The sequence below is a fragment of the Dipodomys ordii genome, unplaced genomic scaffold, assembly GCF_000151885.1.
Source record: "Dipodomys ordii isolate 6190 unplaced genomic scaffold, Dord_2.0 Scaffold53, whole genome shotgun sequence".
In the NCBI taxonomy this organism is placed as follows: Eukaryota; Metazoa; Chordata; class Mammalia; order Rodentia; family Heteromyidae; genus Dipodomys; species Dipodomys ordii.
In genome coordinates, this window is record NW_012267269.1 from 2,194,189 (window position 1) to 2,211,492 (window position 17,304).

Consider the following 17,304-nt stretch of genomic DNA (forward strand, 5'->3'; position numbering starts at 1 on the left):
ACCAGCATTGTAAAACATCTGGATTCTTATTTTCATAACATTGTTAATTCAGGACCTTGATGTGTCTGTGATCTGTGACTATGGCCATATCTTATAAACCAAGGAAGACCAATTTGAAATTCAGAGAGCTGACACATTACTTACAGATTTTAATTTATAATCTAAATTAATACAATTTATAATAATCTAAATTAGATTATTAATGTAAATTATTGAAAATAATTTAAAACTTCAGCATTTCATTCATTTTTGTAATTATGAAAGCTGAATTCAGTGTACAGGTAAATAGGAAAAATTAGTACCTTTACATATTGTAAGTCAGGTCATAGAGGGTTTTCTTTGTACAGTTATCATAGCACCAGAAGACCATAGAGAAGAAAATATTTTGCTCAGTATGGCTATTGATCATATTTCTGCACCATTAAAACCTAAAATATTTTTATTATGAAAAATATGCATATACTATTTTTAGAACATTTTAAAGTGATTAATAGCCATACATTTATTTTCTTTTTCTCTCTCTTAATTTAAAATTCCTGTCTCCCAGATTAGGACAGGAAATATATGTGAATCTAAGAGTTAAAGATGGAAGTGAATCAATGAAAATGATATTTAAAAGGAAAAATGACAACAAACTTTATTTTTTAATAGTAAAGACAGAGTAAAATGCACAAGAAGACATGGGTTTTATTAACACCCAATCTTTTCTTTTTTCTAGAGACAAAGAATGTGTTGCTAATCACATGAGAGCAATAGAAAATATGCTTCACAAGGTATTGTGATTTTTCTTTAAAATTGCTTAATTTGTTTTATGATCCTTCCCTGAGTCATTATTTTTTAACTACAAAGTACTTAATTTTGTAATTGTCTTTAAAAATAAATTAACAAAAGATACTCTATAAATTTTAATGTATGTAGTACTATATTGCATATTTTCCCCCAGAATTCATTTGGGGACTTCATTAATCAACTGGAGGTCATTAGGGTTCTCATATGTCTGAATGTCTGGGAGTCTATCTCCCTTTTTTTTTTTGGGGTCCGGTCATGGGGCCTGAACTCTGGGCCTGGGCACTGTCCCTCAGCTCTCCAGCTCAAGGCTAGTGCTCTACCACTTGAGCCACAGCACTACTTCTGGCTTTTTCTTTTTGCATATGTGGTGTTGAGGAATCAAACTCAGGGCCTCATGCAGGGCCACCTTCCCAGCCCGTGGGAGTCTCTTATCTCCAATTAAATCACTAAATAGCCAGAAGTGGAGCTGTGGCTCAAGTGGTAGAACACTAGCCTTTGAGAGAAAAAGCTCAGGGACAGCATCCAGGCCCTGAGTTCAAGCCCAAGGATAGCATGAAAAGAAAACAGAAAGATTCTCACATCTCATAATGAATGGATGAAATGTTGAACATACTATCTGACCTCTTTCTATTGTTAAACAACTATCCTATAAATAATATATTCAAATATAGGAGATATGTATTTCATACGCATATGAAATATTTCATATAACTTAAGGCAGTGAAGTTTTTCAAATTGGAATTTACCTTTATACTTATAAGAATATGTTCTTAAAATGAAAATATATTTAATAATCTATGGTTTTCACATTTGGTTTCTTGAAAAATAATAAGTAGTACAAAGTGGCTACAATTCCATAGTCAGGTTATGTATACAAAGTATCTTTTTTTTTGAATTCTTTATTGTGATTAAGTGATTACATAATTTCACAGTATTGTGGGATAGTGATGCTTAGTTAAAGTCACAAACACATTGTCTCTCGTGGTCTATAAAGTTTATGAGTTCTATGAGCTTTGACAATACAGTTATTTCTTCCACATTGGGTGATATGTACATTCCTTTCTTTTGCATAGCATCAGCTGTTCCCTCTTTCCTACTTGTTCCCTCCTTCCATTGCTGCCATTGAGTTGCTTAGTTTTGATCAATGTCCAGTGCAGCTGATGAGTCCTACTGTTGTATGTTTTTCCCTGATTCCCTCTAGTTCTGTGTCCTCCTCTTCCTACTTTCCCTCTGGTGTGCACATATATACTATATATGTGATCAGCAGCATGGGGTTATTTAGTAGTGATTTGACCAGATGAGTGCAGGTCCTTTATTTCTCAAGTCTTGTTAATTTTGTCATATCACCTTACCTTTCGGATTTAATATCCACTTATCAGGGAGACCATGTGCTGTTTTGTACAAAGTATCTTGATCAATGTCACCCTTGTGTTGTTCTCTTTCATTTCCCCCCTCATATTTTTTGTTTTCTTTTCTTTTTCTTTTTTTGTCAGTCGTGAGGCTTGAACTCTGGGCCTAGGCATTGTTCCTGAGCTCTTCAGCTCAAGGTGAGAACTCTACCACTTGAGCCACAGTGCCACACTCAGTTTTCTGGTGGTTTATTGGAGATAAGTGCCACACCTGGTTTTCTAGTGGTTTATTGGAGGTAAGAGTCTCATGGACTTGACTGCCCAGGCTGGCTTTGAACCGTGATCCTCAGATCTCAGCCTCCTGAATAGCTAGGATTACAGGCATGAGCCATGGGTGCCTGCCCCCCCCTCATATATTTTTTGTATGATTTTTGTAATTTTGTAATGACTTTTAATTTGTAGTGATATAGCAGACAAAGGATATTGTGATATAGTGACAACTTAAGTGACAACTGCATATTTTAACTCTATTTCAGATTGAAAGATGTTTTCATTATTTCTGTACTTAAAAGTAGAGAAATGTTATTATTTCTGTATTTCTGTCATTCCCTTATAGTTTGTTGAGCATGAAAGCATCTAGTACTCTTAAAACATGTGGAATTCAGACCGGGAAGTGGCTCAGCGGTAGAGTGCTTGCCTTGCATGCATGAGGCCCTGGGTTTGATTCCTCAGCACCGCATAAGCAGAAAAAGCTGGAAGTGATGCTGTGGATCAAGTGGTAGAGCACTAGCCTTGAGCTGAAGAGCTGAGGGACAGTGCCCAGGCCCAGAGTTCAGGCCCCACAACCAACAACAGCAAAAAAAAAATGTGGAGTTCATGAATGAAATGTATTTAGAACAATTTTTTTATTGGCCTATATCAGTTACTGTGGGGATTTCATTGTTATCTCACCATTCATGTTTAACCTGTATTTGAGTCAAATTTAACCTTTTAAATCACATTTCCTGCACCCTTTCCTCTAAAATATAGTACCCCCAAAAGTTTTCTAGTTCCATTTTCACAATTATAAATAATTGGTTTTGAAAGTATTCAAACTTTTGTTATCTTCTCTTTCCAACAAATCCTGCTAATCCCTGCCTATCCACAGAGTCTACTTTTTTTTCCTCCTATCTCTCTATTCCTTTAATATGTACTTAAAATAAATGTATGATTCAGTTTTTTTATCTTCTTTTATTTTCTATTTTTCCCTTAGTCTTTTCTCCTGAATAGTCTCTGCTTAATTCATGTTCTTTTTTTTCCTGCTGGAATTCATCCTCTGCTTTTTTTTTTTTTTTGCTGGTCGTGGGGCCTGATCTCTGGGCCTGGGTGCTGTCCCTTAGCTCTTCAACTCAAGGCTAGCACTCTACCACTTGAGCCACAATGCCACTTCTGGCTTTTTCTGCTTATGTGGTGATTAGGAATGGAACCCAGGGCCTCAGGCATGCAAGGCAAGCACTCTACCACTGAGCTACCTTCCCAGCACCATCCTCTGTTTTTTTTTTTTTAAAAATTAAATTTTATTGTAATGATGATGTACAGAGGGGTTACAGTTACATAAGTAAGGCAATGAGTGCTTTTCTTTTTCATTTTTCTCTCACTCCTTCCCAATCTCCCAAAGATGTAAAGTTCATTTCCAGCACAGTGTCTAATGAGTTGAATTGGTTCACCCTTTGTCCCATGTTTCTGTGATTCTCCTTCCTTTCCCCAAATCAGATAAACTTATATACAAGACAAAGGGTCCAGAAATTAAAAACAGTGACAAAAGGAAATAATACAAAGGAAAGAAAGAAAAAAGAATGAAAACAGTACAACAATAAAAAAAACCAAACTCTTGTTTCCATATCTTGGAGTTCATTTTGATAAGCATTTTTTATGTGGTCAAATGCCCATACCTTTTGAGCTATTGTGATCCTCTCCTAAGAATATCCTCCTTTGTTTTCACTGTGTGATGCTTAGAGTGCTGGTTTAATTAATCATATCTAAGGGTAATTATGTATCTTTTACTATCCATTGGATTTACTTATAGATTTGTAGACACATTCTAGTTACTACAAATGAGGGAAACCATGCAGCAGTTTCTTTGGGTCTGGCTTACTTGGCTTAATACAGTTTTATTCAAGTCTTTCTATTGCCTTATGAATGGGGCAATTCTTTCTGATCGAAGCATAGAATTTCATTATGTATATATACCACATTTTCTTGATCCATTCCTTCATTGAAGGGCATCTGGGTTGTTGATTCATGTTCTATGTTTAATCATTTAAGTAATTATTTATATAGATATTTACATTTATGTACTGTCTATGAGTATAGATATTTTTTAGGTCTCTTCCACTTATAAGTGAAAACTTAGGATATTTTGTTTTTTTGAGATTGTCTTGTCTCACTCAGTATGATGTCCTGTAGTAGCATACATTTTTTTTTTCTGCAAATGATCTCATTTCATTTCATTTCTTCACCCATTCATCTGTTGTGGAACACCTTAGTGGATTCCATTGCTTGGCTATTCTAATAAACATGGTTATGCAGGTGTCTCTTGTGTTCCCATTTGCTCTCTTTTGGATATGTGCAGAATAGTGGTATGGTGAGCCATATGGAAGATACATTTTTAGGCTTTTGAGGAACCTCCAAACTGATTTTCCCAGAGACTGATTTACATTCCCACCAACAGGAATGTTGGATCCCCTTTTCCCACATCCTCTGGAGCATTTGCTGTTTTCAGTTTCCTGATGGCTGCCCCTCTGACTGGACTGAGATGGAATTTTTTTCTCATTTACATTTCTTTTATGGCTAAGGCTTTTGAACACTTTTTCATGTGTATATCAGACATTGGTATTTCTTGTGAGGAATGTCTGTTCAGTTCACTTGCCCATTAATTGATAGAGTTGCTTGTTCCCTTGTTTAATTTGCTTTGTATATTCTAGGTGTGAATCCTTTATCTACTGAACATCTAATATCATTTTACTACCGTAAACTTAGTCCTTTAAAAGAAATATTAAATAAATAGCAATGAACTAATATTTAATATATTTTAAATTTTCAGATCCTATATTCTTTTTACATTTTGAAAATGTATTTTCAAATACATTTGAATATCTGCAAATATTTGAAAAAATATTTGAAAATAACTTTTTTAATCATTAAGAGAATTTTGAAAAATCTAATATTCTGATATATATATATATATATATATATATATATTTTGTTGTTGTTGTTGTTGGTCGTGGGACCTTAACTCTGGGCTTGGGCGCTGTCCCTCAGCTCTTCAGCTCAAGGTGAGTGCTCTACCGCTTGAGCCACAGCACCACTTCTGGTTTTCTAGTGGTTAATTGGAGATAAGAGTCTCAGGACTTTTCTGCCTGGGCTGGCTTTGAACCATGATCCTCAGATCTCAGCCTCCTAAGTAGCTAGGATTACAGGCTTGAGCCACTGGCACCCGGCCTGAGCTATATTTTTATTGAGGTTAATTTAAAGCCACAATTTATTCCCTTATTGGGGAGAGAAAGTGGGAAAAAAATGAGGGAGAGGGTAACAATGTTTGACAAGAAATGTACTCACTACATAAGTAACTGTAACCTGTACGTTACCTTGACAATAAAATTAAATTTAAAAATAAAATAGATTGACAAATGTTTTAGAAAAAAAATGTTTAGCTAGTTAGTTTAAATATAACCATACTAAATCCATACATATAATAGATCTAAAATTGAGATTTTAAGTAAAAACACATCTTTGGTTAGTTTTAAAAAGAACTTGGTGTATTTTAGGATATATGTTGTACAATATACCCTTTTATATGGTTGGTATTGACTTTGAAGTTCAATTGTTCACCTTTCCAGCTGCAAGAAGATAAATGTTAGATTATGGCTAACTTAGGGCGTTGACTTTGATGCCAGGGAAAAACCATCATCAATAAGAAGATAAATTTTGTATCTTTTTTCTATAAAAATGGCAAAACATGTGTTTTAAATATACAAAGACTGATTGCAACAGGAAAATTATTATCATGCAGTTCTTCAGTTTTTCATGTCATATAGAAAGAATGATGTCTACAAAACTGGCTTACAGTCACTATAGGTTCACTTTTCTCTCTGTTTTTCTTCATTTCTCATGTAGTAATTATTTTGATTGATGTCTTTGGAAATTCTGTTTATGTATTGCTATTAAACTAACTTTATTGCTTGAAGTGAAAATTTAGGAAGGACTAATTGATAGAGTGAATTATCTTTTCTATGACATAGAAACACAGGAACAAATGAATGATAAGGTAAAGTCCTTTCTTATGAAAGTCTTTGTTGAATAAGAATGGAGAATGGAAACTCTTGTCTCATCTCAGACTTCAGAGGACATACTTTCATTTATTTTTTTCCTCATTCAGTATAATGTTACCTGTTCATTTGTTGTATATAGCCTTTTGAGGTTGAAGTACATTCTTTTTTTTATTAGCATTTTTTATTGTGAAAATACTGTACAGAGGGGTTACAATTACATGGGCAAGATAATGAGTACATTTCTTATCAAGCATTGTAGCCTCCTCCTTTGTTTACCCTTCCCATCCCTTCCTATCCTCCCCCACAATCCTTCCCCTCCCCCAAGCTGTAAAGTTCGTTTTCGACATGACAACTTGTACTTCTCATTGTTGCAACAGGTCCACCTGTATCCTTATTTAAATGACTTGTTTTCTTTTTATTTCTAGTTTGTTTGAGGCTTTCCCCCTCCCTGCTACTGGAGTCTGAACTCTAGAGCTCTCCTTGTTTAGTTTGTTGGGCTGGCACTCTACTACTTGAGCCACATCTCCAGCCCTGTGTTTTGCTAGTTATTGTGGAGCTGGAGTCCTGTAGACTTTCCTGCAGGACTGGCTTTGATCTGCAAGATCTCACCCTCCTAGCTAGGATTATAGCTGTAAGCCAGAGGAGATTTTATTGTGAGGAGATGTTGAATTTTGTTACTTTTTTGTATCTGTACAGATGATCACATGATTATTTTAAATTTTTTACTTTTGGAGGGTCTGCACTGGGGTTTAAACTAAGACCCTCTTGCTTTGGCTTGCTTGGCTTTTTTCCTTCACAGCTTTCATTCTACCACTTAAGTCATACCTTTAGTGTGGTTAATTGGAGATAGATTTTTTTCACACTTTATAGTTTCTATAAGTTTTCAAAATATCCCCTAATGAACCCTTGAATTTTTATTGCTAGTTGTGATGTCATCTGTTTTCTTTCTTTCTTCCCCCCTCCCCCTCCCCCAGACTAGGAGTCAGTATCTGACACTTCTGCTCATTGGCTGGTGCTCTATAACCTGAGCCATGCTTCTAACCTCAGCCTTTTAAAAAATTTCTAATTGTATTAATTTATATTTTCTCTTTCCCTCCTATCATTGTTTTTCTTTTCTTCCTTCCCTCCTCTCCCTTCCTCACTTTCATTCCCCTCTTTTTCTCCCCTCTTCTCTTTTCACCCTCTCCTCCCTTTCCCTCTTTTCCCCTTCTCCTACTCTCTCCTTCCCCTTTCCTTCACTTCCCCCTCTCTTCACTTTCCTCCATTCATTGCCCCTCTCCTTCCCTTCCTTCACCTTCCCTTTTGTCTACTCTCTTCCCCTCTGCTCCCCATCCATTTTCCCTCCTTTCGCCCCTTTTCTCTTCCCTCTCCCATCACCTCCCTTCCCCTTCTCTCTTTCCACCTCTTCTCTTCCTTTTCCCTCCTTCCATCCCCTCCCCTTTTCCCTTCCTCCTTCCCTCCCTCCCTCTCCTTCTTTCTTTCTTTCTCTTTTCCTTCTTTCTTTCTTTCCTTTCTTTCTCTTTCTTTTCCTTCCTTCCTTCCTTCTCTTTCTCTCTCTCTTCCCCCTCCCTCCCTCCCTCCTTTCTTTCCTCCCTTCCTTCCTTCTTCCCTCCCTCCCTCTTTTTCTTTTTCTTTTCCTCTTTCTGTTTCTCTCTGTCCTTCCCTCCCTCCCTCCCCCTCCCTCCGTCCCTCCTTCCCTTCCTTCCTTCCTTCTTTCCTTCATCCCTCCTTCCTTCTCTTTCTCTCTCTCTTTCTCCCTTCCTTTCTTCCTTCCTTTCTTTCTCTCTCTCTCTTTCTTTCTTTCTCCCCCCTCCTCCCCCTCCTCCCCCTCCTCCCTCTCCTCCTCCTCTTCTTTCTTTGCAGTAGGGCTTGAAATAAGGGCCTACGCTCTGTCGTTGAGCTTTTTTGCTCAAGGCTAGCACTCTACTACTTTGAGCCACAGTGACATTTCCAGTTTCCTGGTGGTTCATTGGAGATAAGAGTGTCATGGACTTTTCAGCTGGCTTCAAACTGCCAACCTTAGATCTCAGCCTCCTGAGTAGCTAGGTTTTTAGCACGAGCCACTGGTGCCCAGCTTTTTTTTTTTTAAGTAACAGTACTAGGCTGGGAAGGTGGCTCAGTGGTAGAGTGCTTGCCTAGCATGCATGAGGCCCTTGGTTTGATTCCTCAGTACCACATAACAGAAAAAGCCAGAAGTGGTGCTTAGCTCAGGTGATAGAGTGCTAGCCTTGAGCAAAAGAAGCTCAGGGACAGTGCCCAGGCCCAGAGTTCAAACCCCAGGACTGGCAAAAAAAAAAAATAACAGTACTGGTTGTGATTGTAGAGCCTTGTGTTTGCCTTCTCATTAAGACAAGCACAGGCCCTAAGATCAAGCCTGCTTTGCTTTACCAACTTATTGTTGGAAGGGCCCTTTAATTTTTGTCCAAGACTCACTTGGGACTTCCAAATTGGAATACAGGTATCTGCCACTAAGCCTGCTTTCTCATTTTTAAATGTAACTAATTTATTTATCTTTTTTCCTTTCATAGGCTGGCCTAAGACGCCATAATCCTTCTCTCTCTTATTTTTCCATGTAGGCACATAGCTGTGGACTTATACTTAGTGTACTACCTTTGCTGTTTCTGAAAAGTTACGGTTTCATTTTATTCTAGGAATTTTCTGATTTTCACCTTTATTTCTTTGAGGAAATTCTGAGCATTGTAAATTGTATTTTTCAGTTTCCATGTGTTTATTTCATGAAGTTTTTCTTGATGTTGATTTCTACTTTTATTCCATTGCAGTCTCATACAATTCAGGAAGTTATTTTAGTTTTCTTATATTTATAAGGACTTGCTTTATGTTCTAAAATATGCTCTATTTCAGAAAAAGTTTCATGGCTGAGAAGAATGTGAAGTGTATTATATGACTGTTGGCTGCAATATTCTGTAGGTTTTGGATCATTTAATTTGGTGTATATTTTTTTTTCTTTTTGCCTGGATGACTTACATGTTGTTTAGAGTGGGATATTGAAGTCTTCCACTATTATAATATATTGTGTTGGGATCTTCCCCCAAGTATCAGGGCTTGAACTCAAGAAGTGAAACTATTGTTTGGCTTTTTTGCTCATGCTGGCACTCTTCCACTTGAGTCATATACTTAGTCTAGTTTTTTTTTTGCTGATTAATTGGAATAAAATCATTTTGCAAATTATTCTGCCTATATTGGCTTTAGGCTTCCATCATTAGATTTGTTTCCTGAATTGTTGTGAGCCATCAATTTTCATATCTATCTATGACTTTATGTTTAGTAGGTTTTTAAAATTTACCTTATGAAATTGGGTGCACTGAATTTCTGTGTTTATATTTTCACAATTTTCAGTCCTTTGTATCAGTTGTTCTCATTGTGGACATGAAGTGATCTCTTTGTTTCTTACTGAATTTTGTTTAAAGTCTTCTTTGTCAGATGTGAGTAACCTACTCCTGCTTGTTTTCAGGCTCTTATTTGCTTGAAGTGGCATATCTTTTTTCATCCTTTTACTTTAAGCTTGTGTTAGTCTTTTCCAATGAAATGTGTTTCTTGTAGGTAACAAATATTTGGGTCTTTGGGTTATTGTTAAATGGTATGTAGTAAATCCTGTCATTTTGTTGCTTTTATTTTTCCCAAATCTACATTTGGCTTATCTACTTATCTATTTATCTATTTTACTCTGTATTTTCAAGATTATGTTAATTTTTCTTTCTTTTCTAAAATATGTTTTTTATTGTAAAAAATACTGTACTGAGGGGTTACAGTTACATGAGTCAGGTAATGAATACATATCCTATTGAGCATTGTTACCTCCTCCTTTGTTTTTCCCCTACCATCCCTTCCCTCTCTACCCCCACCCCCACCCAAGTTGTAACGTTGTTTTCTACATAGTGTTTTGTACATCTCATTGTTACAATGGGTCAACATATCTTTATTTCAGCATTTTGTTATTTTCCTTCCCCTCCTCAAATTAGAAAAATGTATATATAAGATTCAGGGCACCAACATCAAATACAGTGAAAACAGGGGTCATGCCATGGGGGAAGAACATACAAGAGAAATAAAAAAAAAATCACGTAGTACATTTTAAATAGTTAAAAACAATAGCAAGCAAGAAAAAAAACACTGTGTCCCCATCTTGGGGTTCATTTTGCTTAACATCATCTTATCTGGTCATATGTACATAGCTTTTGACCTTTTCTACTTGTCCTAGACTTATACTAGTTATTGCAAATAAGGGAAACCTTGGGACCTATGTTTCTTTGGGCCTGGCTTACTTCACTTAATATAATTTTTTCCAAGTCTTTCCATTTCCTAACAAATGGGGCGATGTCATTCTTTAATTTTCCCTTTCTGTGTAGGATTTTATTTAGTATCTTCTACAGTTTCTAGAGTTCAGGAATTTATTTAATTTTTGTTTACTATAGAAAGTTTTTATTTCTTCTTCAATTTTGAAGGACAGCTTTGTTGGGATAGTAATCTAGTTTGATAGTTATTTTTTCGAGGGATGATTTAAATACTTCATTCCATTCCCTCTTTGCTATCTATCTATTTAATTTTTTTGATAGTACTGGGATTTTTTGTATAGGACTGGTGATTTGCCACTTGAGCCACAGCTCCATTTCCAGATTTTTGCAGGTTAATTGGACCTAAGAGTTTCACAAACTTTTCTGCCTGGACTGGCTTTGAACTGCAATCCTCAGATTTCAGTAACTAGGCTTACAGGTGTGAGCCACTGGTGCCTGGTTTTAAAGTTTATGATGAATATTCTGCTGTTAAGTCCTATGAGTTGCTTATCTATTTTGTTATGGTGCTTCTTGCAACTGTCAATATTTTTTCATTGTTCAATAGTCTTAAATGCTTTAACTACAATATGACATTGTGATCTTATCCGTTTGGGGTTCTAAATGCCACTTCTACCTACATGCCATCCCTTTACCAAGATTTTGACAGTTTTCTTCAATTAATTAATTTTGGGGGGGTCGGTTGTGGGGCTTGAACTCTGGGCTTGGGCACTGTCCCTGTGCTCTTCAGCTCAAGGCGAGCGCTCTACCACTTGAGCTACAGCGCCACTTCCAGTTTTCTGGTGGTTTATTGGAGTCTCACGGTCTCTCTTGCCTGGGCTGGCTTTGAACCACGATCCTCAGATCTCAGCCTCCTGAATAGCTAGGATTACAGGCGTGTTTTCTTCCTTTCTTCAGCTTAATCTAATTAATTATTGAAACTTTTAACTGAATTTTTTAAATTTAATTTTTAAAATTGTTTGTCATCTCCTAGATTTAATTTTTTCTTCAAGATTTCTGTGTTCCTCTTTTGTGAACTTGATTTTCTTCCTTATTGCATTCAGCTATTTGTTTGTATTCTCTTGAAATTCTGTCAGATACTTTTTTGTCCTCTTTAATTTCATTGTTCCTTCTTGTAATTATCCTTTGGAATTCTTTGTGTAAGATTACATCTATTTTACTATTATTAGAGTTTGTTATTATGGAATTGTTGAGTTTTGGAGGAGTCATATTGCTATGATTTTTCATATTTTTTGTATTGCTGCAGTGAGATTTGCACATCATTGGCCAAGTCATCGGTCATTTAATCATCTACAGTCTTTCAGCTGTGATATTCTTATTGTTCAGGAAGGACATTGTTCAGGGAGAAATATGCAATTCCTTCCCACTATATAAAGTTCATAACTCAGTGGCCATATTTTCAGGCCCATGCTCAGGATATCAGGCCTGATTCTTAGCACCACTGTGAGAGAGAGTGGAGGTGAGAGGAGAGGGGAAGGGAGGGAAGAGGAGAAGAAGAGAAGAGACACTAGCTAGAATCTCTTGTAGATCCAAGTGTTTATGTTGGTGCTGTATGTGGTATGAGGCTTGTGGGTCAAGGTTCAGTTGACTAGGGCTGTTTTCACTTCGGAAGCTTTCCTTCTTTGTTAACCAGGAACTATTGCTAGCTCCTTCTTTGTTAACCAGGAACTATTGCTAGCTAACCTTTCAGACTAACACTTGCTCAAAAATCCCTCCTCTTTGTGCCCTAATGGGAAACAAACAGCCTGAGTATCCCCCAAATATATTAGAGTGTGGAAACAGAGTGCTGTGCTTTGTATTAGATGGGGAGAATTGAAGGATTCAGGTATTTTGCTTTATGGCCTTGGCACTTTTAAATGCCCCTCAGCAATTTACAATCCTGTGGGAGGGAGGAGGTTGAGGCAGCCATGTGATTGTAGAATCCACTGGACTGGACTTACAGCAGTCAGTCTTATACTAACAGCCCTCATGAAGCTGGGATATTTTGATTATTACAATTTACTAACTCAGGAAAAAAGATTCTCCTGCATCTTCAGGGTTGTTCCTGCTTATTGTAGTTGTTGTTTATTTAGTGACACTTTCAAATTTTGAAAATTTTCTATCTTTTGTCACGTATGGCACTAAAGTTTCTTCTGTTAGCATAGGGATATATTGAAGTTTTGCCAGAGGCTTTCTTAAATACTGAAGTTATTTTTTTCCTGATTCAGTTTTGTTCTGGCTACTGTAAACTTCAGTTTACAGTTTCTGAATAAACTTGATTCTGATAGTATTTGTTAGCTTGTTTGCTGATTTTATGGGGGAACTTGTACTCAGAGTTTCTTGTACTGCCACTTTTTATTTTCCTACTAGCTTTAATAGCATGTTTCCAATATTACTACAAGAAGTAATTTATCTAATCATTTAATACAGGGATTCTTTTTAATTAAGAGCTTCTAACTATGCTTAAATATTTCTATTATTTCAGGAAAAAGGGAAATTATAATAATTATAATAATTTAATATAGGTGGTATCTGGATGGGTAGAACAGTACTTGGGTTATTTAGAGTTAAGTATGATAAAAATACATAGCAGTATTAAGATGTGCTTAAGTGGGAAACAAACTAGGTTTTAAGGTAGGGTGTGATGTGGTTAGATTTCCTTATTGAATGTGAGCTTTGGAGAACAGATTGTGCAGAATGCATGTGAGTGATGAAGATAGTTTTTTTTAAAGATAATTTTAAGAGCTATTTATGAAAACTGTTCTACTAGGAGGTGATAGCATTAAGCGCATGACTACTAATAAGGTTTGAACTAGGATCTTGAGGGTATATGGTAGTCAGAAGGAAGGATATAGAATTTATTCAGTAAAATGGTAGTTGAGATGATAAAACGAGAGAACAACATTTTCTGTGGTGGGGTGGTGCTGTTAACTGATGCTGGCAATACAAAAGGCTGAGGTTTTTTTTGGTGAAGTATAGAAAGGAGACAATGCTGAGTTTTATTTGGAAATATTTAGTTTAAGGTAATGTGTACTAATCGGCAGGATATGTGAGTCTGAACCTTAGGGAAAAGTCAGTGCTAAAGATAAAGCTTTGAGACTGATTAATATAATATTCTGGCAAAGAAATTGGTGCTATAACAATTGACAGGAAAACAAAACATGCTAGATAAATGGGAAGCTAGAAAGCACACTTTGAGAGATGAATTATGCTGCTTATGTTTGAAGTCTTGGAGGGATGGAATTCTCCTAATTTTTATATCCTCAGCATCTGTCACTGTGTCTGGTACCCAGTAGACACTTAATGGATGTTTGTTGAATGATTTAAAATTTATTATCATTCAGTTTTTAAACATAACTAAAACAAATTCCAGATTTCACTTGAAGTTTCACTGATATTGTCACCTATTTTGTTCATTTGATTGCTAAAAATAGTATTTGCCTATCAAAAACTAGAAGATAAAGTTTAATGAGTATCAATGATAAGACTATCTCTAGGAAGGAGAGGTATGCAAAGTGAATTTATGTGTAATGACTGGTCTGAATTTTATCAAAGAGGAAGATGATTACTTTTATTTATTATTTTATTTTTGTGTTCTGGTTCTGGGGGCTTGAACTCAGGACCTGGGCACTGTCTTTGAGCTTTTGTGCTTGAGGTTAGTGTTCTACTACTTGAGCCACAGCTCCACTTCTGGCTTTTGGGTGGTTAGTGGGAGTCTCTCAGACTTTCTTTCCCAGACTGGCTTTGAACTGCAGTCTTCAGATCTCAGCCATTTGAGTAGCTAGGATTTTAGGCATGAGCCACCAGTGCCCAGTGGTTACTTCTATTTGTAATCTAATAGAATGAAACAGATTAAGACACTGTATGGCTACTTCTTTGAATATTATCATATAATCTTATTTTAAATGTAGTTGATCAGAATACATAACAAAATATAACTATATTTGGTGTTTAGCTTTTTGTGTATTTATTTTTTTGTTGGTTGTGGGACTTGAACTCTGGGCTTGGGCGCTGTCCCTGCTCTCTTCAGCTCAAGGTGAGTACTCTACCACTTGAGCCACAGCTCCACTTTGGTTTTCTAGTGGCTTAGTGGAGATAAGAGTCTCACAGACTATCCTGCCAGGGCTGGCTTTGAACTGTGATCCTCAGATCCTGAGAAGCTAGGATTACAGGCGTGAGCCACTAGCGCTGGCTTCCTGTGTATTTATAAGAAGTAAAAAGACCACAAAATAATTCTAAATTTATGAAACTAATAGCATTTGAAAGTTTCCTCAAAAATCCAATAATTAGGTCATCAATGACTGTAAATATTGCTCATGATCTTTGAACTCTCCCATTCTCAATTCCTTGGTTCTGTTTTCTGATGGTAAGCTGTGTTAATATAGCTGGCTTGATGATGACAGCTCTGTCCATCTAGCCCTCTTGTATGTGATTATTAGTGTTGTTCAGTGTCATTCTGACCTAATCAAGCTAGAAATGATACTCCAGGTCTAGAGAATTTAAAAGCTTTGACAACTGAAAATGAGACATTGTAGATTAAATGAGGGAGGAGTGACACTGTTTAAAAAGAAATGTACTCATTACCTAACTTATGTAACTGTAACACTTCTGTACATTACCTTTATGATAAAAATTAAAAAATAAAATAAAACCGGCAAAACTAAAAAAGACACTATAGATTATCACATACATTTGCATAACAGATTTTAGTTGAACATACTAGATAGTTAATTTCCTATGTACTTGTTATTATTTTTGAAATAATTTACCCTAGGAAAGAAAATTCCTTAGTGTGACAAACTTTAAATTAAAAATACATTTCTCTATGCTTAATTATGGGATCTTACATTTGTTCAAATAGCCCAAAGTTTTTGTAGTTCATTTGTGAAGTCAATTAATGGTTATATCCTACAATTTTATCACATTGTCTAGTAACTTTATAAGATGTTTTTGATTAATCCATGCAGTCTTCCAGTTTGATAATTTGTATAGTAAATATTTTATATGTCAAATTAGGATAAGCTTGCATGATAATTTTATTCAGGAGATCAGTTGTTTACTTCTGTTGTAAGGTAAATTATCCCAGAAGCCACATTTTAAAATATAGAATATTGGAGTCTTTATTATACAGTTAACAGGCTGCAGGCCACCAGTTGTTACAAAGGTGTGCAGTATGCAAATACAAATAACACAGCTAGGAAACATGCTAAAGAGGAAAGAAACAACAAAAAACAATACCAACAAGCCAATTCAGCTCCAATGGAGAGCTGAATTGGGACTCGATGATGATTGGAGACGAGACAGGACACAGGACAGGATCACAGAGACACATATGGCATGGTATTCTGGTGGCTAGACTGGTTCCGGCCTAAATAGGTCGGCACAGGGGCCAGATCCTCAGGAAATTCCCAGTCCCAGGCACTAGAATAACAGATTCAGTAACCTATCAGCCAAGTGCCTGCCCCTGCCTCCAGCTGTCTGGGCACGCCCATTGCCTGGGAGGCAGGTGATTGGTGGAGAGGAAGGGGGTTTCCTTCCCCCAGCGTGAAGTCAAGATGCCAGACCCTACAATCCACCATGTGGCCAATGTGGCACTGGCCAGACCTGACCTCCTTATTTCAGTTGTATAATTGGCATGTAACCATAATGCTAGTATGGTTGTGATGGTGGATTTTGCCCTTTCTGATGACAGCAGCTGGTAGTCATAGGAGAGTTCTGGCTGTGTTCCAGTAAATAACTTGCCAGAAAAATAAGGCTATTTCTCACCTCAGACTTTCCAAATTATAAGTTCTGTGCTTGGCTACAGTTGTCAGTATAGTGCCTGCCTCTGCCGAGAGTGTCAAAATTTCCTTCTCATAGGTGTGGAACACAGTAGGGACAGTTGCACACATCCAGGAATATTATTGTTTGAGATCTTCCATAAAGATTATAGATTGATGCACAGGTAACTTGTCTCTCAGCATAATAATTGTGTGCAGGTGAGAGAGAGGGAAAAGAGGGAGGTGGGGGGAGCAGGATGAATGAAAATGCCCATAGGTACAGGGAAACTACTGAGAATAAGATGTTTACTATTCTCCACTGCTTATTGAAAAACTACTTGTATGACAAAGATTTTTGCTAAGATTTCCAGACAACAGACAAAGAAAAAGGGGTTAGAATAGTGAGTTTTTTGGGGAATGGCAGGAAAATTGGAGAAATACTAAAATCTTAAGGAATTTCTTTAACTATCAACTATTCATGTGTAGATATTGAGACATTGTTATTTAGTGCTCAAAGCATTGGATCAGCATCCTCATTAGACATGGTAATCATTAGTCCACAAGTTTGATAACAACCATGTGAGCCGGGAGCCAGTAGCTCAAACCTGTAATCCTAGCTATTCAGGCGGCTGAGACCTGAAAATCGAGGTTCAGAGCCAGCCCGAGCAGGAAAGTCCATCAAACTCTTATCTCCAGTAAACCACTAGAAAACCAGAAGTGGTGCTGTGGCTCAAGTGATAGAGCGCTTGCCTTGAGCTGAAGAGCTGAGGGACAGTGCCCAAGCCCAGAGTTCAAGCCCCACCACCAA

General features: G+C 36.7%; 1 protein-coding gene across 1 annotated transcript in view; it reads left to right on the forward strand.

Annotated features, from left to right (window-relative positions):
- The window catches only part of Ccdc171 (coiled-coil domain containing 171), a 310,385-nt gene that overhangs the window by 207,677 nt on the left and 85,404 nt on the right, over window positions 1–17,304 (forward strand). Inside the window, exon 22 of the mRNA XM_013020745.1 lies at window positions 719–773. Coding sequence (XP_012876199.1) covers window positions 719–773 — 55 coding nt within the window. The remainder of the gene's footprint in view (window positions 1–718; window positions 774–17,304) is intronic.